The 21,877-nt window shown below is 47.4% G+C and overlaps 1 protein-coding gene across 1 annotated transcript in view; it reads left to right on the top strand.

Moving 5' to 3' along the window:
• Nucleotides 1-21,877, top strand: part of LOC115111767 (semaphorin-4C-like) — a 69,026-nt gene that overhangs the window by 36,071 nt on the left and 11,078 nt on the right. The window contains exons 2-4 of the mRNA XM_065011663.1: nucleotides 11,366-11,569; nucleotides 18,775-18,929; nucleotides 21,353-21,415. Of these exons, the coding sequence (XP_064867735.1) occupies nucleotides 11,467-11,569; nucleotides 18,775-18,929; nucleotides 21,353-21,415 (321 nt within the window). The 5' untranslated portion in view covers nucleotides 11,366-11,466. The remainder of the gene's footprint in view (nucleotides 1-11,365; nucleotides 11,570-18,774; nucleotides 18,930-21,352; nucleotides 21,416-21,877) is intronic.

Genomic DNA, 21,877 nt, shown 5'->3' on the forward strand with positions numbered 1-21,877 from the left:
GGGAGAATCAGAGAGGGAGAGGGAGAATCAGAGAGGGAGAATCAGAGAGGGAGAATCAGAGAGGGAGAATCAGAGAGGAAGAGGGAGAATCAGAGAGGGAGAATCAGAGAGGAAGAGGGAGAATCAGAGAGGGAGAATCAGAGAGGGAGAATCAGAGAGGAAGAGGGAGAATCAGAGAGGGAGAATCAGAGAGGAAGAGGGAGAATCAGAGAGGGAGCAGGGGAAGAAAGAAAAGAACAGAAGCAGGGAGTGGAAAATAAGAGAAATTAAAAGAAAGAAAGGGGAGAGGAGAAGGGAAATAAAATAGAGTGGGGGAGGGGTTGTCAAAATTGGACATGGAAATTACATTTTAGGGACTGCTGGAAAGAAATGATCTTTCAACAAGATAGCCTTCAGTAGCCAGACTATGAGGAGGGAGAGGGGGGGAGAAAGAAAGAAATTGAGAGCGAGAGGGAGAGCCTGGGGAGAACATTCGTGTGTTTGATGAGACCGCTGTGTGGAGCTACGTGTTTGGAGTTCGGGTCTGAGTGTGAGACAGTGTGGATGGAAGCCCACTCAATTACTTCCTTGTGCAGCGTCTCATTGTCGCTTTGAAAGAACACACAAGTGCTCAGATAGATTCTACAGCCCAGGCTTTTGCAAATTGCTGGGGATAAGAGTGTCAGGCAAACAAGCCAAGTCATTTGTATCCAGCACCACCTACAGAATACAGAGACACCAAAGAAGAAGTGGCAGCGCTCATACTCATACACAACATAAGCTGGGGGAAAATAGCCTTGGGCAACGTCTCTCTCTTTTATTCCCTTTCTTTCTCTCTCTCTCTCTCTCTCTCTGTCTCTCTCTGTCTCTCCCTCTCTCTCTGTCTCTCTCTGTCTCAGTTGAGGGATATTGGTTGCTGATCATAAATAGCTATTCGCTGACAGGATGCCTTTTGCATGCCGAGAGGGCTGGGGGAGGGAAGGAAGAGGAGGAGATGACAGGAGAGAGGTAAAGCACAGAGATAAGGAGCAGAGGCATAGGGGTAGGAGGAGAGGAACAGGAGAGAGGTAAAGCACAGAGATAAGGAGCAGAGGCATATGGGTAGGAGGAGAGGAACAGGGAAAGAGGAGGGGTGTATGGATGCATAGGGGTTTCGAGAGAGAGAGGAATACATTAGGGAGAGAGGCAGCAGCCTTTGATGACTGACACATAGGAACACACACACACACACACACTCTGCCCATCATCCTGGTAATAAGAGTAACCTGGAACTGTATTCCTCCCTACTCCATGGTGGGTCTGAGCCAGCAGCAGATACCCTTATCGATCACTCTTATCTTCCCGTAAGGCCGCTTCGCCTCACCTCCCCCTGTCTCCTCATCACCCCTCCTCCCCCTCTCAGCTCATTGATCGGGGGAACGTGTTAGACAGAGCAGGCCAGGTTCACTTAATGTAAAGCAAAGTAATGGCAGAGTGAAACCGAGCACTGATGCAGCCTCACGGCCCAGAGCACCATTTCCCCTTAATAGATCCAATAAGGAGCTACAATAGAAGGATAGCATCACTCAGTCTCCACACTCTCTACCTTCTCTGTTCTCTTTATTTCATGTTTTCCTTTTCTCTCTCTCCTTTTCCATTATCACTCCCTCTCTCTTTTATAATTATCTCTTCTCTCACACTCTCTTCTCCTCCTCCTCCTCCTCCTCCTCCTCCTTCTCCTCCTCCTCCTCCTCGTACCCTTACATCCTTGCCCTCCTCTTCTCTCTTCTCTCTCTCTGTCTCTCTCTCACTCTCTCTCTCTCTCTCTCTATATATATATATATATATATATCTGTATATATATATATATATATATATATATATATATATATCTGTATATATAAATATATATATATATATCTCTATATATATCTCTCTCTGTGTATATATATATATATATACAGTGGGGCAAAAAAGTATTTAGTCAGCCACCAATTGTGCAAGTTCTCCCACTTGAGAGAGGCCTGTAATTTTCATCATAGGTACACTTCAACTATGACAGACAAAATGAGGGGGAAAAATCCTGAAAATCACATTGTAGGATTTTTAATTAATTTATTTGCAAATTATGGTGGAAAATAAGTATTTGGTCAATAACAAAAGTTTATCTCAATACTTTGTTATATACCCTTTGTTGGCAATGACAGTCATTTTTTGCCCCACTGTATATATATCTCTGTATATATATATATATATATATATCTTTCTTAGTGTAAAGAAAGAAAGAAAGAGCTGAAGTCAGCTTGTCTTGACCTTTTCCCAGGGCCCTGGCTGTGAAAGAGAGGGCTCTGCTCAGGGCTCTCTACAAGCTGACCTGGGCCTAGCGGTCAGGAGGAGGGAAGGATACGAAGGGAGGGAAGGATATGAAGGGAGGGAGATGAGTAGGGGACTAAAGGACAATTAGCCCCCTATAGAAGCTAGGTAGGCGGTCTCTCTCCTATTGAGCCAAAGAACAGAGCAGAGCACATCAACAGTTTTATCTAGTCTCCACTCCCTCCACTCTCTCCATTAAATGACGCGATGTTCAGTCATTTATATTAGGTAGGACATGTGTATTCTGTTTTGGTGCGGCCCTGAAATGCAAAATGGGAAAACAACTTTTAATGAACTGAAAAGACTGGGTGGAAAGAATTGTGTTGCTTTGAGTGTAATTTGGTTTAAAGATGTTTTTATGTCTCTGCTAAAAAAATGGACTAGTTTGTTCCCGAGTCCTACGAGTCAGATGTGGGTGCGTACATATTCTGTATTGGTTTGTCTCATAATGAGGGGTTAGTGATTGTGAGGGTTGCTAACACGTGAGAAATCCAGACAGTATTGTGTGCGTGTGTATGTGTAGCTTGTACACGCGGCTGTACTGGCTGGTGTTAATGATGCCTGCAGCAAAGACGATCGAGCGGCAAAATCACACATGAACACACACACACACACACAGAGCGCATAAACGACAGGTCAGGGAGCTATCCCAGCAGCCCCTGGGCAGGGCAGGGTGCAAAGTGAACATTGAGCCTCCGCAGGTTTCTCCACGCTTGTGCGTGCTCATCACCAACAACATGTGTCAGGAAAGGGCTGAGAGCACAAGGTCAGAGAGAGAGAGAGAGAGAGGGTGAGGGGAGAGAGAGAGAGAGGGTGAGGGGAGAGAGAGAGAGGGTGAGGGGAGATAGAGAGAGAGGGTGAGGGGAGAGAGAGAGAGAGGGTGAGGGGAGAGAGAGAGAGAGAGGGTGAGGGGAGAGAGAGCGAGAGAAAGAGAGAGAGAGAGAGAGTTCAACCTGTACTGTACATATACCCCAGAGGCAGCAAGCATACAGATGTAGGATCTTAATTGGACCATTCTTTCTGAGAATTTTCCAGAATGTATTATATGTCAATGTATTATAATCCACATACTAATTCACATTTGCTGTTGCTGCAGGATTCTTTTTGTGCTGTAGCAGCCTGGCTTAAATGAAGATCCTACATCTGTAGGTGGAGAGAAACAGAGACAGACGGAGTCCTACAGAGAAACAGTGTGTGTGCGTGGGAGAAGCCAAATACCGCCATAGAAATAGTGTGTGAGGGATAGAAAGATCTCCTGACACAGACTCAGATAGAGTCAAAACGTTTAGAGCATTTACCAGAGTGCAACCTTGTTTTGTTCTCTGTGGGAGACGGAAAGAGCCCGTGTGTGAAAGACAGGCAGAGGCATAAGGATAATGTGTGTGAAAGACAGGCAGAGGCATAAGGATAATGTGTGTGAAAGACAGGCAGAGGCATAAGGATACTGTGTGTGAAAGATAGGCAGAGGCATAAGGATAATGTGTGTGAAAGACAGGCAGAGGCATAAGGATAATGTGTGTGAAAGACAGGCAGAGTCATAAGGATAATGTGTGTGAAAGACAGGTCGAGGGATAATGTGTGTGTGAAAGACAGGCAGAGGCAGAGGGATAATGTGTGTGTGAAAGACAGGCAGAGGCATAAGGATAATGTGTGTGAAAGACAGGCAGAGGCATAAGGATACTGTGTGTGAAAGACAGGCAGAGGCATAAGGATACTGTGTGTGAAAGACAGGCAGAGGCATAAGGATAATGTGTGTGAAAGACAGGCAGATGCATAAGGATAATGTGTGTGAAAGACAGGCAGAGTCATAAGGATAATGTGTGTGAAAGACAGGCAGAGTCATAAGGATAATGTGTGTGAAAGACAGGTCGAGGGATAATGTGTGTGTGAAAGACAGGCAGAGGCAGAGGGATAATGTGTGTGTGAAAGACAGGCAGAGGCATAAGGATAATGTGTGTGAAAGACAGGCAGAGGCATAAGGATACTGTGGATAATGTGTGTGTGAAAGACAGGCAGAGGCATAAGGATACTGTGTGTGAAAGACAGGCAGAGGCATAAGGATAATGTGTGTGAAAGACAGGCAGATGCATAAGGATAATGTGTGTGAAAGACAGGCAGAGTCATAAGGATAATGTGTGTGAAAGACAGGTAGAGGGATAATGTGTGTGTGAAAGACAGGCAGAGGCAGAGGGATAATGTGTGTGTGAAAGACAGGCAGAGGCATAAGGATAATGAGTGTGAAAGACAGGCAGAGGGATAATGTGTGTGAAAGAGAGGCAGAGGCAGAGAGATAATGTGTGTGAAAGACTGGCAGAGGCAGATAGATAATGTGTGTGTGAAAGACAGGCAGAGGCATAATGTGTGTGTGAAAGACAGGCAGAGGCAGAGGGATAATGTGTGTGAAAGACAGCCAGAGGCAGAGGGATAATGTGTGTGAACGACAGGCAGAGGGATAATGTGTGTGAAAGACAGCCAGAGGCAGAGGGATAATGTGTGTGAAAGACAGACAGAGGGATAATGTGTGTGAAAGACAGGCAGAGGTAGAGGGATAATGTGTGTGAAAGACAGGCAGGGACAGAGGGATAATGCGTGTGAAAGACAGCCAGAGGCAGAGGGATAATGTGTGTGAAAGACAGCCAGAGGCAGAGGGAGAATCAGAGAGGGAGAGGGAGAATCTGAGAGGGAGAATCAGAGAGGGAGATAATGTGTGTGAAAGACATGCAGAGTCATAAGGATAATGTGTGTGAAAGACAGGTATAGGGATAATGTGTGTGAAAGACAGGCAGAGGCATAAGGATAATGTGTGTGAAAGACAGGCAGAGTCATAAGGATAATGTGTGTGAAAGACAGGTCGAGGGATAATGTGTGTGTGAAAGACAGGCAGAGGCAGAGGGATAATGTGTGTGTGAAAGACAGGCAGATGCATAAGGATAATGTGTGTGAAAGACAGGCAGAGGCATAAGGATACTGTGTGTGAAAGACAGGCAGAGGCATAAGGATACTGTGTGTGAAAGACAGGCAGAGGCATAAGGATAATGTGTGTGAAAGACAGGCAGATGCATAAGGATAATGTGTGTGAAAGACAGGCAGAGTCATAAGGATAATGTGTGTGAAAGACAGGTAGAGGGATAATGTGTGTGTGAAAGACAGGCAGAGGCAGAGGGATAATGTGTGTGTGAAAGACAGGCAGAGGCATAAGGATAATGAGTGTGAAAGACAGGCAGAGGGATAATGTGTGTGAAAGAGAGGCAGAGGCAGAGAGATAATGTGTGTGAAAGACTGGCAGAGGCAGATAGATAATGTGTGTGTGAAAGACAGGCAGAGGCATAATGTGTGTGTGAAAGACAGGCAGAGGCAGAGGGATAATGTGTGTGAAAGACAGCCAGAGGCAGAGGGATAATGTGTGTGAAAGACAGACAGAGGGATAATGTGTGTGAAAGACAGGCAGAGGTAGAGGGATAATGTGTGTGAAAGACAGCCAGGGACAGAGGGATAATGCGTGTGAAAGACAGCCAGAGGCAGAGGGATAATGTGTGTGAAAGACAGCCAGAGGCAGAGGGATAATGTGTGTGAAAGACATGCAGAGTCATAAGGATAATGTGTGTGAAAGACAGGTATTGGGATAATGTGTGTGTGACAGACAGAGGCAGAGGGATAATGTGTGTGTGAAAGACAGGCAGAGGCATAAGGATAATGTGTGTGAAAGACAGGCCGAGGGATAATGTGTGTGAAAGATAGGCAGAGGGATAATGTCTGTGAAAGAGAGGCAGAGGCAGAGAGATAATGTGTGTGAAAGACTGGCAGAGGCAGATAGATAATATGTGTGTGAAAGACAGGCAGAGGCATAATGTGTGTGTGAAAGACAGGCAGAGGCAGAGGGATAATGTGTGTGAAAGACAGCCAGAGGCAGAGGGATAATGTGTGTGAACGACAGGTAGAGGGATAATGTGTGTGAAAGACAGCCAGATGCAGAGGGATAATGTGTGTGAAAGACAGGCAGAGGTAGAGGGATAATGTGTGTGAAAGACAGGCAGAGGCAGAGGGATAATGCGTGTGAAATACAGCCAGAGGCAGAGGGATAATGTGTGTGAAAGACAGCCAGAGGCAGCCAGAGAAATGGTGCGTGAGTTAGACAGACAAAGACAGAGATTGTGTGTGTGTTTGTGTATCAGAGAGCGAGTGACTCCGAGCCAGATGGATTTCCAGTAGTCTGGTTGACTCCTGTGTGATTGAAATGAGTTGAGCTCTGCTGTGCTGTGGTGTGGTGTGGTGTGGTGTGGTCACAGGGCAGTTTGATCAATTTCAGCTCTAACTACAGCCAGCCGCTGGCCTGATGGAACTGATAAGGCCTTGATGAAGGCAGTATTATCATGGCTGAGTACTGAGGCATGGAGGGGCTGGAGGCCTGAGTAATGGTGGTTCTCTCAGGGGACTGTCTGCTGCAGTAAAGGACCCCCCCCCCCCACCACCATCCCTAGGGGAGGGAGATGATGGGGGGAGAGGATTCAAAGGATGAGGGCCTGGGGACACTGATCTGAAATACAGTGGCTTTCTATCTGTAGGGAGGAACTTTATGTCTGGCTGGAGACAGGATTGTGCTTTCATATATGGTTTTCTCAGATTGTTGACTGATCGTTAGGGTTGGGTTCCTTTGAAGTCAGTCAATTCTAAAAGTGAATTAAGATTTATTTAATGAATAAAAACATCTGCATTGATAATAATAGGGGGGAATTATGGGCAATGTTCAGGTAATAGATTGCATTTCAATTCATCCCCTGAACTGACTGTCTGAATAAGAAATAGTTTTGTCCCCAGCCCTGGTCAGTTAACTATATACTATACATGATGTAGTAGTGTACAGGTACTATAGAGAGATAGACTGAGACCGCTTGTTGGCAGGCCAGTGGATTGGCAGGAAGTGTGTGTGTATCTGTCTCTGGTAGGGATGGATGCTGTAGAGCTCCCTCACTGCCTCCCATGAGACAGACACACGCACACACACACACACACACGCACGCACGCACGCACACACACTGCAGCTGATCAAACCCTCTTTGATTATCACTCTTTCATCTAGGCCTGCTCTTACACAAACACTACACAATCTGCCAGTATGTCACGCACACACACATCCGCATCCATACACACGCACCCAGTATTTTGGGCTCTCTGGTAGATCTAGCTCTTGAACACCCACCCTCACTATGTCTTGAACACTCACGCACAAGTACACTCAGCCATCAGCTGCTGCTTTGTGCAGGACAAACAGTGTCAGAACTGGGTCAAGGAGGCCTGTCCATATGGCAGCCTAGCAGGTCAAACCAGTGTCAGAACTGGGTCAAGGAGGCCTGTCCATATGGCAGCCTAGCAGGTCAAACCAGTGTCAGAACTGCGTCAAGGAGGCCTGTCCATATGGCAGCCTAGCAGGTCAAACCAGTGTCAGAACTGGGTCAAGGAGGCCTGTCCATATGGCAGCTTAGCAGGTCAAACCAGTGTCAGAACTGGGTCAAGGAGGCCTGTCCATATGGCAGCCTAGCAGGTCAAACCAGTGTCAGAACTGGGTCAAGGAGGCCTGTCCATATGGCAGCCTAGCAGGTCAAACCAGTGTCAGAACTGGGTCAAGGAGGCCTGTCCATATGGCAGCCTAGCAGGTCAAACCAGTGTCAGAACTGGGTCAAGGAGGCCTGTCCATATGGCAGCCTAGCAGGTCAAACCAGTGTCAGAACTGGGTCAAGGAGGCCTGTCCATATGGCAGCCTAGCAGGTCAAACCAGTGTCAGAACTGGGTCAAGGAGGCCTGTCCATATGGCAGCCTAGTAGGTCAAACCAGTGTCAGAACTGGGTCAAGGAGGCCTGTCCATATGGCAGCCTAGCAGGTCAAACCAGTGTCAGAACTGGGTCAAGGAGGCCTGTCCATATGGCAGCCTAGCAGGTCAAACCAGTGTCAGAACTGGGTCAAGGAGGCCTGTCCATATGGCAGCCTAGCAGGTCCGAATGGAGCAGGTGTATTGTCCCAGACACCGGATAGATGCAGTAAAATGAGTTGTTTTACAGGGTCAGCCATAGTAGTACGGCGCCCCTGCAGCAAATTAGGGTTAAGAGCTTATCCCTCTGGAGAGTGTGTGTGTGTGTGTGTGTGTGTGTGTGTGTGTGTGTGTGTGTGTGTGTGTGTGTGTGTGTGTGTGTGTGTGTGTGTGTGTGTGTGTGTTCTCACAATAATAGTAAATCAACAAAAAATCTCAGTTTGCCAGTCCTCACTTGCACAATGCTATTTTAGGCTTAGGGGATAGGGTTAGAGTTAGGGTTAGGGTTAAGATTAGGTTTAGGGATAGGGTTAGAGTTAGGGTTAGGGTTAAGATTAGGTTTAGGGTTAGGGGATAGGGTTAGTTAGGGTTAGGGTTAAGATTAGGGTTAACGTTAAGGGTAAGGGTTAGATTTAGGCTTAGGGGCTAGGTTTAGGTTTAGGAGTAAGGGTTAGGATTAGGTTTAGGGTTAAGATTAGGGTTAACGTTAAAGGTAAGGGTTAGATTTAGGGTTAGGGGTTAGGGAAAATAGGATTTTGAATGGTCCCCACAAGTATAGTAAGACATAGCTGTGTGTGTGTGTGTGTGTGTGTGTGTGTGTGTGTGTGTGTGTGTGTGTGTGTGTGTGTGTGTGTGTGTGTGTGTGTGTGTGTGTGTGTTAGTAGATTGTAGTTGTGCTCAGTTAGATACACCACTGCTTCCACCAGACAGTATTTTCACTTACTTTTAAAGTGAGTGGAAATGTTCCATAAAAAATGTCTCCAGCTGTTTTGTACATAGCATAGAGGGTGTGAGTGAGGGGGTTTGATCCTGCCCTCAGCGCTGAGGTGAAATAGGTTATGTTCAAATACAGGGGGGGGGGGTGAGAAGGGCAGGGAGGGAAGGAGCGAGAGGAAGGAAGGAAGAGCCTTGTATAAATCTATTTGTTTTGGGGTAGGAGGGAGGAGAGGTAGTTCTGGTGTGGTTCTTTGTACATACTGTATGTCCAGCTTGTGTTAATGGCCTCCTCCACTCTAGTGTAGTGGTACGACACTGTCAGTGAACTCTCTCTGCCTGGACACCTGTGACCTCTGGAAAGGTCATGGGGTCAAAGGTCACAAGGGCTCGTTATCAGTTGATGAAAAGGGAGGAAAAAGGAAGCGATGGACAGGAAGCGAGGGAAGGAAACAGGAGGGCAGAGGTTGAACAGAGAGATGGACAACACTCGAGAACGGATATTCCGCTTAACTCACTTCCTGTCCTAGGCCCCCCTCTTTCCTGATCCTAACCTGCTTTCCCGACATCCATCCTCATCGGAAGAAACATCTCCCCTGGGGGACTTAGCTGGATCCAAACACACAAACGAAGCAGCATAATCGGAACACGTGCTTTATTTCTCTCTCAACGTCAGGCTAATTAGCTTGTGTTTGTGGGGAACACTGACTGATATTATTAGTCTGCCACGTCGTTTCTAATTTGTTGAACGTCATTAGCGGCCCAGTGAAAACAAGTCCCCTCCACCAATCATTATAAGGTGATTCAATACAGCCGGGAGGGATACTTGATTGGCTGTCTGCCTGCCTAACTGCCTGTTAGACCTGCTGAATCCACCCCCCACACACACACACACACACACACACACACACAAGCCCCCCGCCTCCTCCCCCACCCCACACACACACACACACACACACACACACACACACACACACAAGCCCCCCGCCTCCTCCCCCACCCCACACACACACACACACACACACACACACACACACACACACACAAGCCCCCCGCCTCCTCCTCCTCTCTTCACCTCACCTTCCCCTGCTACAGTATGTTTACACAGGCTAGTCCTCTTAATCCTACCTCCAGGACGCTGACTCACTCCATTTCTTAACTGTAGGCCGAAAGAGAAGAAGAAGATAGAACGCCGTTATTGAGGACTGGAGGATTCTCAGCAGCTTGGAAGATAACGTGAAGCCTGTCGCTACTGGTTTCAGACGCCCTCCATGTTTCTAAACACACCTTTCTGTCCATGTCCCTCCTTCTCTCTCTCTATCTCTCCTTCACTCTCTCCCCCCCCCCTCTCTACACTCAAGGCGATAGCCAAAGGCCTCCTCATTGATCCAATAAAACCTGAAGTCAGAGCTGTGAGCTGTGAGCCATCAGATATTCTTATCCCGGCCCTCCATTTAAGCCGACTCATTTAGAGCACATTTCGATGATCTTGGACTTTTTCAGTCAGTGCGGCTGCTCTTACTTTCCAAAAAGAGAAATCAATAGGAGTCAGATTGGGTTCAGAACGTGCAGTACAGGCTCCGCATCTCAATTCACACCCCCGTCTCCTAAATGCCAAACAGGACAGAAAGTATTTTGAAACGGGACAGAAAGTCTGCCTGTTGAAACGGACATTTCAAATTCACATGACATTGAGCAATAAAAATGCAACAGCTCAGACGGATATTTTTCATTTAATCTCCGAGAGTAAACACAATTTGACATTTAATGCATGTTTAGAAGTCAACAGCTTTCTTCTCAAATAGGTAAACAGCATCAAAGTGTTGATTTGGCTTCCCGATAGACGCCAGCAGGTGTGGAATGATGATTCCACAGGAGGGAAAGCAGGATGTCTTTGATAGTCTATTCCTGCAGCATTTATTTGTGTATTTTTAAGCCGTGTCTACAGTGATGTTTGTATCATTTACCTCCATTAGTTGAACAGGCTACCGGTAGCTTCACCTGTCAAAGACAAAACAAGTCTGACGTTTGACATATTCATTTAAGAGAATTATCATAAACCAGATTGTGTGTTGAATTGTCCTTGCTTCGACATTCATTTCCAGAGTCTGGTTGATGTGCTGCCAACACACATTAACTTTGATAGCGCTGCATTTCAATTGAATAGCTTGTCGTTGGATTGGCTTGACAGAGCTCTGATAAGTTGTTTGCGGATGTTGCACGGCTGTTACGCTAACGAGGTATCGTGGTAGTCGGTTCTGATGCTTTAACTGATTCTGCTTTATCCTTCTCTGTCAGGCTGCCAGAGGTTGGGCCCACACTGTCTATCTCCCCTGTCACTCATCCGTCCACCAGCGAATCAACGGCCTTGCTGAGACTGGGCAGGTCCCATCGGAGCCATGGGTGAGGCTAAGGTCCTGCTGTTGGTTCTTCTGATTGGTTGGGAGAAGTCGTTATGTCTCAACTGGAACCCAGTCCCACGCAAGACGGTCAGATACCGCGGTGAGTAGATACCGGCCGTACCATGTCTGCGCCTGAAATGCGGGCCAATCAGGACGAGGGTGAGTAGATACTCTGTTTCCTGTTCTTCTGTTCTTCTGTTGACCATGTCTGCGCCTGAAATGGCACCCTGTTGACCAGGGCCAATCAGGACGAGGGGTGCTATTTCAGATGTAGCCTATATTAACTGTTCCCAGTCACTCTGTTTCCTGTTCTTCTGTTCTTCTGTTGACCAGGGCCAATCAGGACGAGGGGTGCTATTTCAGATGTAGCCTATATTAACTGTTCCCAGTCACTCTGTTTCCTGTTCTTCTGTTGACCAGGGCCAATCAGGATGAGGGGTGCTATTTCAGATGTAGCCTATATTAACTGTTCCCAGTCACTCTGTTTCCTGTTCTTCTGTTGACCAGGGCCAATCAGGACGAGGGGTGCTATTTCAGATGTAGCCTATATTAACTGTTCCCAATCACTCTGTTTCCTGTTCTTCTGTTGACCAGGGCCAATCAGGACGAGGGGTGCTATTTCAGATGTAGCCTATATTAACTGTTCCCAGTCACTCTGTTTCCTGTTCTTCTGTTCTTCTGTTGTCCAGCAGTCAGTGAAAAACCAGTATATCATTTCAATAGAGGAAGCAACGTACTTCTGCCTCTGTGTCACACATATACCACATAACCACCTCACACCTTTATTCTGTCCTTACTTTCCCTCCACGTCCTTCTCTTCCTTCTCCTTTTTATCCCACACCTCCCTCCTTTCTTTGCTCTCAGCCCCGCTAAGAACCAAACAGCCTGTACTATTTTCACAAAGAGATCACGTTTCGGCTACACTTAGCAAGACTGCTATTACGTAAAAGCAGCCCCTTTTCTGTCTTCTTTTCTGATTCCCATCTTCCCCACGCTCCTTTTCCTGTCCCCGACTCGCACTCAACCGCCATTGTTGGTGGTGAGGGGTGTGGCTGGGGGATACAATGAAAAAAAAAACAATGGACAAGCAGTCAATAGCAGCTTGAGGGACACGGCTAACGGTGACACACAACTCCTGCTCACTCAACTCTAGTCAATCCACAGGCTCATCCCAGACCAATAAACAGACTCTGTAAACATTCAGCAGGCAATGCAAACAGCCATGCAGCTCGCTCACACAATCACTATCTCAACGAGACAGAGAGACAGAGAGACAGAGACAGTTAAAGAGAAGAGAGTCAGAGACAAATGGAGTTGAAGAAAGAGGGACAGAGCAGAGAGAGAGAGAGAGAGAGAGAGAGAAAGAGAGAGCAGAAGGAGAGGAGCAGGGAGCAGACTGCCTTAAAAGGACAGGAAAGAGTTGCACAGTAGCGAGAGGAGCAACGGAGTGGGGAAGAGACGGAGAAGACAAATACACACACAGCGCGGAACGTCTACAAAGTGTTTTATGCCGCGTGGAGCTGTCTCCCTGCACACGCAGATCACATAAACAGGAACTCTGTGTGTGTGGTGTGTTGTTTTACCATCCTAAAAACAAACTTTTTTATTTGAGGGTGAAGGTTAAGTTTAAGGTTAGGGGTTATGGAAAATAGGATTTTGAATGGGAATCAAGTGTTTGGTCCCCACAAGGATAATAAAAGAAATGTGTTTTTGTATGCAGTTTGGTGTCAGCAAACGTGAGACAATTAAAAAAGAGAGAGAGAGAGAGAGAGAGAGAGAGAGGCTCAGAGTGTGTGTATGAATTATGCTTAGCCTGGCTGTCTGAGGGATTTAGTACTCCCGGGCAGTTTGGGGGGGGGATCAGAGCAGAGATAATGTTTACTCCCTCTCTCTGCCCACCCAGGCCCCGCCTCTATAATTATGTGTGGCTTAAAGTCATTTAGGTTATGAAGGGGGAAAAACACAAACACTTTTAACTGCTTCTTCTCTCTCTACTTCTACTTCTCTCACTCTCTCTCTCTCCTTCTCCATCTTTCCATCATCTTTCCATCTCTCTTCTTCTCTGTCATTCGCTCTCTCTTTCCACTCTCCTCTCTTTCTCATTTCTCACACACCCTCGTTGCGCCCTGATTTGGGCACGCCTGATTGGAGTATCCATTGGCAGGTTATTTTCAAACACTTGGCGGACACAGTCGGGAGCAGATAAAATGCAGTTTGGGGGGTGGTTGTCTCCCCTCACCCCGGCACACCCCTCTCCCCTTTCCCAGCCCAACCCCAATGACAGAGCCCTGTAAACCATCACCACACAAAGCACAGCAGCTGTGGTCAGAGAGAGAAAGAGGGACGGGGGACGGGCAGTTTGTTTGAAATGCCAGCAGGATGCTTTGATGCAGAGAATGAGACTAGAACTTAAAAGGAAAAACCAAAGCAAATGAGTGGTGCTGATTGAACGAGAGAGATAGAATGAGGATGTGAAGTGAGATCCACCCAGAACAGAGATGGGGGATGGACTTTTTCATTTTCTCTCTCTCTCTCTCTCTCTCTCTCTCTCTCTCTCTCTCTCTCTCTCCCTCTCTGCCCACCAATTACAGTAATGAGTGGTTGGGAGGGATTGAGGGATAGATGGACAAAGTTGTGGTGGGTGTGTTTGTGTGATTGGGGGAGGACAGACAGAGAGAGATAAATGATCCATCCATCCACACACTATCTGACATGTGTCACTCATCCCCCAGCTTCCATCTCTCCATCCCTCCATCCTCCATCTTCCACTATGTCTCTGATTGAATGGGATTAATAGCATGGCACAGATGTGACCTAGAGTGGAGTAGAGGGGCTTTAAGTCATATTGTTCAGTAAACAGCTGGGGGTCTGTAACAGAACGGCTATGATTTTCATAAATGCATCCCCGCTCTATTCTCTCTCTCTAGCCAGGTTGGAGTAGGGCAGTCTTAACTGTGACACCCTTCTTCAGAAAGGGCATTTGTGGAATAAATCAGCAACTCCTCCACTTGTCCTGTTGTTGTGTTAATCCACTTTTAACATTTCCTTTCCATGTTTGCCCTCCCACTCCTCCTCCCCCGTCTCTCCCAGTTCCCTTCATTCCTCTCTCACCACTCCCTTTGCTAATCTACAGCAATTACACAGTGCTTCCTATCTCTCTCTCTCTCTCTCTGCTCTCATTCTGTCTCATGCCTTGACATTCAATACAATCCACTCTGAAGTTTCCCTAGTCTCCTGATACAACAACTGGCTTTGTGTGTGTGTGTGTGTGTGTGTGTCCGTGATGCTAATGTTTGTGTGTACCTTTATCCCCATGTGGGTACCTGACTTGAGGGATTGAGTGTGTGTGTGTGTCTTTTTGTAGTGGGCGGTGGGCTACACAATGTATATGTCTCCTTGTTTCTTAGTCTGTGTTGCTGCTTCAAAGGTCCTAAAATAGCCCTTTAATTATAGTGCAGTGTGTGAGCTCCTCCATGGTTAGCAGCGTAACGCAGAACGTGGCAGTATTTATAGTTAAGCACTCAGTGAAAAGAAGGAGCGTTAGCTTGCTGGAGAAGAGAGGGGAGGCGCAGCGTACACGGAGGCACATCAGAGGAGATCTAAACTAGCCTTGAATCAGTCCTGACTGAGCCCTACTCTCTGCTCCCTGGACCGCCTCGCCTGGCCAGCCGCTCTGGCCTCCCTCCCTCCTTCCACTAGACCGACCCTGAGCTCTCCCAAAACGGCGCACACACCGAAACACACACACAGCTAGAGTGGGGCATCACAGAGATGGAAGTATAGAACTCCTTCAGTGTAGTGGCTAGTTTAACATCACAGAGATGGAAGTATAGAACTCCTTCAGTGTAGTGGCTAGTTTAACATCACAGAGATGGAAGTATAGAACTCCTTCAGTGTAGTGGCTAGTTTAACATCACAGAGATGGAAGTATAGAACTCCTTCAGTGTAGTGGCTAGTTTAACATCACAGAGATGGAAGTATAGAACTCCTTCAGTGTAGTGGCTAGTTTAACATCACAGAGATGGAAGTATAGAACTCCTTCAGTGTAGTGGCTAGTTTAACATCACAGAGATGGAAGTATAGAACTCCTTCAGTGTAGTGGCTAGTTTAACATCACAGAGATGGAAGTATAGAACTCCTTCAGTGTAGTGGCTAGTTTAACATCACAGAGATGGAAGTATAGAACTCCTTCAGTGTAGTGGCTAGTTTAACATCACAGAGATGGAAGTATAGAACTCCTTCAGTGTAGTGGCTAGTTTAACATCACAGAGATGGAAGTATAGAACTCCTTCAGTGTAGTGGCTAGCTTAACATCACAGAGATGGAAGTATAGAACTCCTTCAGTGTAGTGGCTAGTTTAACATCACAGAGATGGAAGTATAGAACTCCTTCAGTGTAGTGGCTAGTTTAACATCACAGAGATGGAAGTATAGAACTCCTTCAGTGTAGTGGCTAGCTTAACATCACAGGGCGAAAGCTCTTGTTACCATAGAACCCATCAAACTGACCTTGGCACATCTCAAGAGTTCAGCTGTGGAGAGACACAGACCTCTGCTGCCTCACCAACAACCAACATTTTATGGGCTTGCAGTTTTCCCTTTGGTGTGTGGGTGGGCGGGTGTGTGTGTGTGTGTGTGTGTGTGTGTGTGTGTGTGTGTGTGTGTGTGTGTGTGTGTGTGTGTGTGTGTGTGTGTGTGTGTGTGTGTGTGTGTGTGTGTGTGCGTGTGTCTCATCTGTTGGAGTCATTAGATCTTCTCTTTGCTCTCATTTCTGTGGCATGTTCCTCTTTCCCCTTTCATTATATTTTCCCTTACTAGTAAAGTCTGTCCTCTTATGTTGTTACTTTAATGTCTGGTGTCTGTTCATAACAACTGCTAGATCAGACAAAGACCCCTCCGTCCACTGTATTAACACCAAAATATTTTTGAGTGGATTTTTCCTTTAAGGCCCCCTACCACGCAGACAGGCCTCAGGGCTGCCCCTGTGTGGTGACAGGTGGGAAGTGCAGCCTCCCATAACAACTAGCAATGACACTGCCACTAATAATTGTACACAACCCCCTTCAAGCTCTGCAAAACTTTCTGTGATTGTGGACAAACATTATTGTCACTATGCAGGTACCCAGGAGGGGTGTTTGCCAGTATGTGTGGCGGGAGGAAGGTTTGCGTGTGTGTATGTGAGCGAGTGTGTTGGAGTGCACAACCGTTTATGTCAGCACACGTGTCTATGTGTGTTTACATGTGTGCAAGTGTGTGTGTTTATGTGTGCGTGTGTGTGTGTGTGTGTGTGTTTATGTGCGTGGGTATGTGTGCGTGTGTATGTGTATGTGAGCGAGTGTGTTGGAGTGCACAACCGTTTATGTCAGCACACGTGTCTATGTGTGTTTACATGTGTGCAAGTGTGTGTGTTTATGTATGTGTGTGTTTATGTGCGTGGGTATGTGTGCGTGTGTATGTGTATGTGAGCGAGTGTGCTGGAGTGCACAACCGTTTATGTCAGCACACGTGTCTATGTGTATTTACATGTGTGCAAGTGTGTGTGTTTATGTGCGTGTGTATGTGTGTGTGTGTGCGCGTGCGCGTTTTCTGTCTGTGTAGAACCTAGCAGATGTGCTCTGGGCTCCCTTGAGGATGTCTCGTCTCCTCTTCTCATCTCGTCTCTCCTCATCCAGCACACGCGCCAATACCCTCCAATGTTTACACGCTGCTGCTCTCTAGATAATAACTCTAGTTCCACGTGTATTACCTTCTTCCACCGCCTGTCCTCTCCAGTTTCCTCTCCTCCTTATACTGTCTCTCTATACCTCCATTCTCTCTCTCTCTCTCTCTACCTCCATTCTCTCTCTCTCCTCTCTCTCTCTATACCTCCATTCTCTCTCTCTCTCTCTCTCTCTCTCTCTCTCTCTCTCTCTCTCTCTATACCTCCATTCTCTCTCTCTCTCTCTCTCTCTGACTTGCTGTCCTGCACCCCACCACCTCTATAGTTCTGGTTCGTTGCTATACCCTTAAAGTAGGCCAGGAAGGAAGTCACACCATAAATCAGAAGTGAAGTCTCTTCCCCCTGCTGTAGGATCTCAGGTTTGATTTTTTACAGGAATATTATTATTCAATTCATGACATCACTTTACTGAGGCTTGCCTGACGTTTCGCAGATGACTTCCCTTTGCTAAGAGCGAGACGCAAAGACACGACAGGAAACACAGGCGTGGATAATGGAAACTAAACTGCATTTGTGCTCTGTCAGTTTCTCCCTGTGTGTTTGTCTTTTACTGCATTGTGTGTGTGTGGCTGGGTGTGTGTGTTGGGTGGGGTGTGTGTGGCTGGGTGTGTGTGTTGGGTGAGGTGTGTATGTGTGGCTAGGTGTGTGTGCTGGGTGGGGTGTGTAGCTCGGTGTGTGTGTTGGGTGGGATGTATGTGTGGCTGGGTGAGTGTGTTGGTTTGTGTGTGTGTGTGTGTGTGTGTGTGGTGTGTGTGTGTTGGGTGGGGTGTATGTGTGGCTGGGTGAGTGTGTTGGTTAGGGTGTATGTATGACTGGGTGTGTGTGTTGGGTGGGGTGTGTAGCTGTGTGTGTGTGTTGGTTAGGGTGTGTAGCTGGGTGTGTGTGTTGGATAGGGTGTGCAGCTGGGTGTTTGTGTTGGGTGGGGTGTGTAACTGGGTGTGCGTGTTGGTTAGGGTGCATGTGTGACTGGGCCTTTCCCTGTGTCTCTCTGTGTGTGTTGGTTAGGGTGTATGTGTGACTGGGCCTTTCCCTCTGTCTCTCTGTGTGTGTTGGTTAGGGTGTATGTGTGACTGGGCCTTTCCCTGTGTCTCTGTGTGTGTGTTGGTTAGGGTGTATGTGTGACTGGGCCTTTCCCCGTGTCTCTCTGTGTGTGTTGGTTAGGGTGTATGTGTGACTGGGCCTTTCCCTGTGTCTCTCTGTGTGTGTTGGTTAGGGTGTATGTGTGACTGGGCCTTTCCCTGTGTCTCTCTGTGTGTGTTGGTTAGGGTGTATGTGTGACTGGGCCTTTCCCTGTGTCTCTCTGTGTGTTGGTTAGGGTGTATGTGTGACTGGGCCTTTCCCTGTGTCTCTCTGTGTGTGTTGGTTAGGGTGTATGTGTGACTGGGCCTTTCCCTGTGTCTCTCTGTGTGTGCCACTTTGACGAAACTGAAAGTCGTCACCATCCCACCAGTGCTGAGCTCCCATGTAGTTCCAAAGGCGCTTGATTTGTGACAAAAAAAGATGGGCAACACTTCGATGGGCTTTGCCTTCAGCTCAAGTGAGACGCGTGTGTGTTTCTAACATTATTGTTTGCGTGTTCCTCTACAGAGGTACTGGACAGCATGGCCAGGTTCCGGGCTCTAGGTGTGTGGAACTACACCATGGCGACTCTAGCAGAACACGAGAGGGTTCTGTATGTAGGAGCTAGAGAGGCCCTGTTTGCCCTGGACCCTAACGACATCAGCAGACAGCTACGACCTCAGGTAACTACACACAAACACCTCAGTGCAGCAGACACCAACGACAGCTGGGACCTTAACCCCACAGACAGCTTCTTGTGCAACGTTCCTTCACTTTGTTGCATGGCAGTAAAGTTTCCTGATTCCGATGCCTGTTCAGGGGTGGAGGGGGAACAAGGCTATTACATGATTAATCACTGTAATTAGCCTCGTGCAATAAAGGCTTGATAAAATGTCTTAAGATGCCTCTGTCCCCTCTCATCTCATATCCCACTCAGACATATACCAGCGCTATGGGGATTGTTATCTGATTAAACTTTCTAATTAGCATGAATTGGACCATTGTGTGACTGATGATGAACATGCAACAGTTCTGTGTTGTGAGCAGCCCAGTAATAAGCAGCCCACCTGTTCGCTGCTGCTCTGTCTACCAAGTGTAGAGGGATGATCGGGCCACTGGATGCCACCTGCCCCACTGTCTTCACTCTGCACCTATCTCAACATCTGCCTTCTCATTCTGTTATCCATCGGTCTCTCTCTCCTCCTGCTGTCTCTAAATCCTTCTCCCTCTATCTGTCTCTCTCTCCTCCCGCTGTCTCTAAATCCTTCTCCCTCTATCTGTCTCTCTCTGTTCCCGCTGTCTCTAAATCCTTCTCCCTCTATCTGTCTCTCTCTCCTCCCGCTGTCTCAAAATCCTTCTCCCTCTATCTGTCTCTCTCTCCTCCCGCTGTCTCTAAATCCTTCTCCCTCTATCTGTCTCTCTCTCCTCCCGCTGTCTCTAAATCCTTCTCCCTCTATCTGTCTCTCTCTCTCCTCCCGCTGTCTCTAAATCCTTCTCCCTCTATCTGTCTCTCTCTCCTCCCGCTGTCTCTAAATCCTTCTCCCTCTATCTGTCTCTCTCTCCTCCCGCTGTCTCTAAATCCTTCTCCCTCTATCTGTCTCTCTCTCCTCCCGCTGTCTCTAAATCCTTCTCCCTCTATCTGTCTCTCGCTCCTCCCGCTGTCTCTAAATCCTTCTCCCTCTATCTGTCTCTCTCCTCCCGCTGTCTCTAAATCCTTCTCCCTCTATCTGTCTCTCTCTCCTCCCGCTGTCTCTAAATCCTTCTCCCTCTATCTGTCTCTCTCTCCTCCCGCTGTCTCTAAATCCTTCTCCCTCTATCTGTCTCTCTCTCCTCCCGCTGTCTCTAAATCCTTCTCCCTCTATCTGTCTCTCTCTCCTCCCGCTGTCTCTAAATCCTTCTCCCTCTATCTGTCTCTCTCTCCTCCCGCTGTCTCTAAATCCTTCTCCCTCTATCTGTCTCTCTCTCCTCCCGCTGTCTCTAAATCCTTCTCCCTCTATGTCTCTCTCTCCTCCCGCTGTCTCTAAATCCTTCTCCCTCTATCTGTCTCTCTCTCCTCCCGCTGTCTCTAAATCCTTCTCCCTCTATCTGTCTCTCTCTCCTCCCGCTGTCTTTAAATCCTTCTCCCTCTATCTGTCTCTCTCTCCTCCCGCTGTCTCTAAATCCTTCTCCCTCTATCTGTCTCTCTCTCCTCCCGCTGTCTCTAAATCCTTCTCCCTCTATCTGTCTCTCTCTCCTCCCGCTGTCTCTAAATCCTTCTCCCTCTATCTGTCTCTCTCTCCTCCCGCTGTCTCTAAATCCTTCTCCCTCTATCTGTCTCTCTCTCCTCCCGCTGTCTCTAAATCCTTTTCCCTCTATCTGTCTCTCTCTCCTGCCGCTGTCTCTAAATCCTTCTCCCTCTATCTGTCTCTCTCTCCTCCCGCTGTCTCTAAATCCTTCTCCCTCTATCTGTCTCTCTCCTCCCGCTGTCTCTAAATCCTTCTCCCTCTATCTGTCTCTCTCTCCTCCCGCTGTCTCTAAATCCTTCTCCCTCTATCTGTCTCTCACTCCTCCCGCTGTCTCTAAATCCTTCTCCCTCTATCTGTCTCTCTCTCATCCCGCTGTCTCTAAATCCTTCTCCCTCTATCTGTCTCTCTCTCCTCCCGCTGTCTCTAAATCCTTCTCCCTCTATCTGTCTCTCTCTCCTCCCGCTGTCTCTAAATCCTTCTCCCTCTATCTGTCTCTCTCTCCTCCCGCTGTCTCTAAATCCTTCTCCCTCTATCTGTCTCTCTCTCCTCCCGCTGTCTCTAAATCCTTCTCCCTCTATCTGTCTCTCTCTCCTCCCGCTGTCTCTAAATCCTTCTCCCTCTATGTCTCTCTTTCTCTCTCATCCAACTCTCTTTCAATCTGTTACTGTTGCCGTCTCTCTCGTCCACTCATCTCTCTCTCACACACACATCCCTCCCTCTAATTCTCTCTCTCTCCCTTTGTCTCTCTCTCTCTCTCTCTCTCTCTCTCTCTATATATATATATATATTTATATATATTTATATTTATCTCTCTCTCTCCCTCTATCTCGCTCTCTATTTCTCTCCCTTTCTCTCGCTCTCTATTTCTCTCTCTCTCTCAGATTGAGTGGCCAGCACCACAGGAGAAGAAGAAAGAGTGTGCCACCAAGGGCAAGAACAACCAGGTACATATCCTAAAAGTTTCTGTTTACATTAGAGTACCATTGTAGACTGAGTACCCCTTTAGACTGAGTACCACCTTAGACGGAGTACCCTTTTAGACTGAGTACCACCTTAAACTGAGTACCACCTTAAACTGAGTACCCCCTTAGACTGAGTACCACCTTAGACTGAGTACCACCTTAAACTGAGTACCACCTTAAACTGAATACCACCTTAGACTGATTACCCCTTTAGACTGAGTACCCCTTTAGACTGAGTACCCCTTTCGACTGAGTATCCCTTTCGACGGAGTACCACCTTAAACTGAGTACCACCTTAGATTGAGTACCCCTTTAGACTGAGTACCCCTTTAGACTGAGTACCATCTTAGACTGAGTACCATCTTAGACTGAGTACCACCTTAGACTGAGTACCACCTTAGACTGATTACCCCTTTCGACTGAGTACCCCTTTCGACGGAGTAC

Source organism: Oncorhynchus nerka, linkage group LG27 (assembly GCF_034236695.1).
Source record: "Oncorhynchus nerka isolate Pitt River linkage group LG27, Oner_Uvic_2.0, whole genome shotgun sequence".
Taxonomy (NCBI): Eukaryota; Metazoa; Chordata; class Actinopteri; order Salmoniformes; family Salmonidae; genus Oncorhynchus; species Oncorhynchus nerka.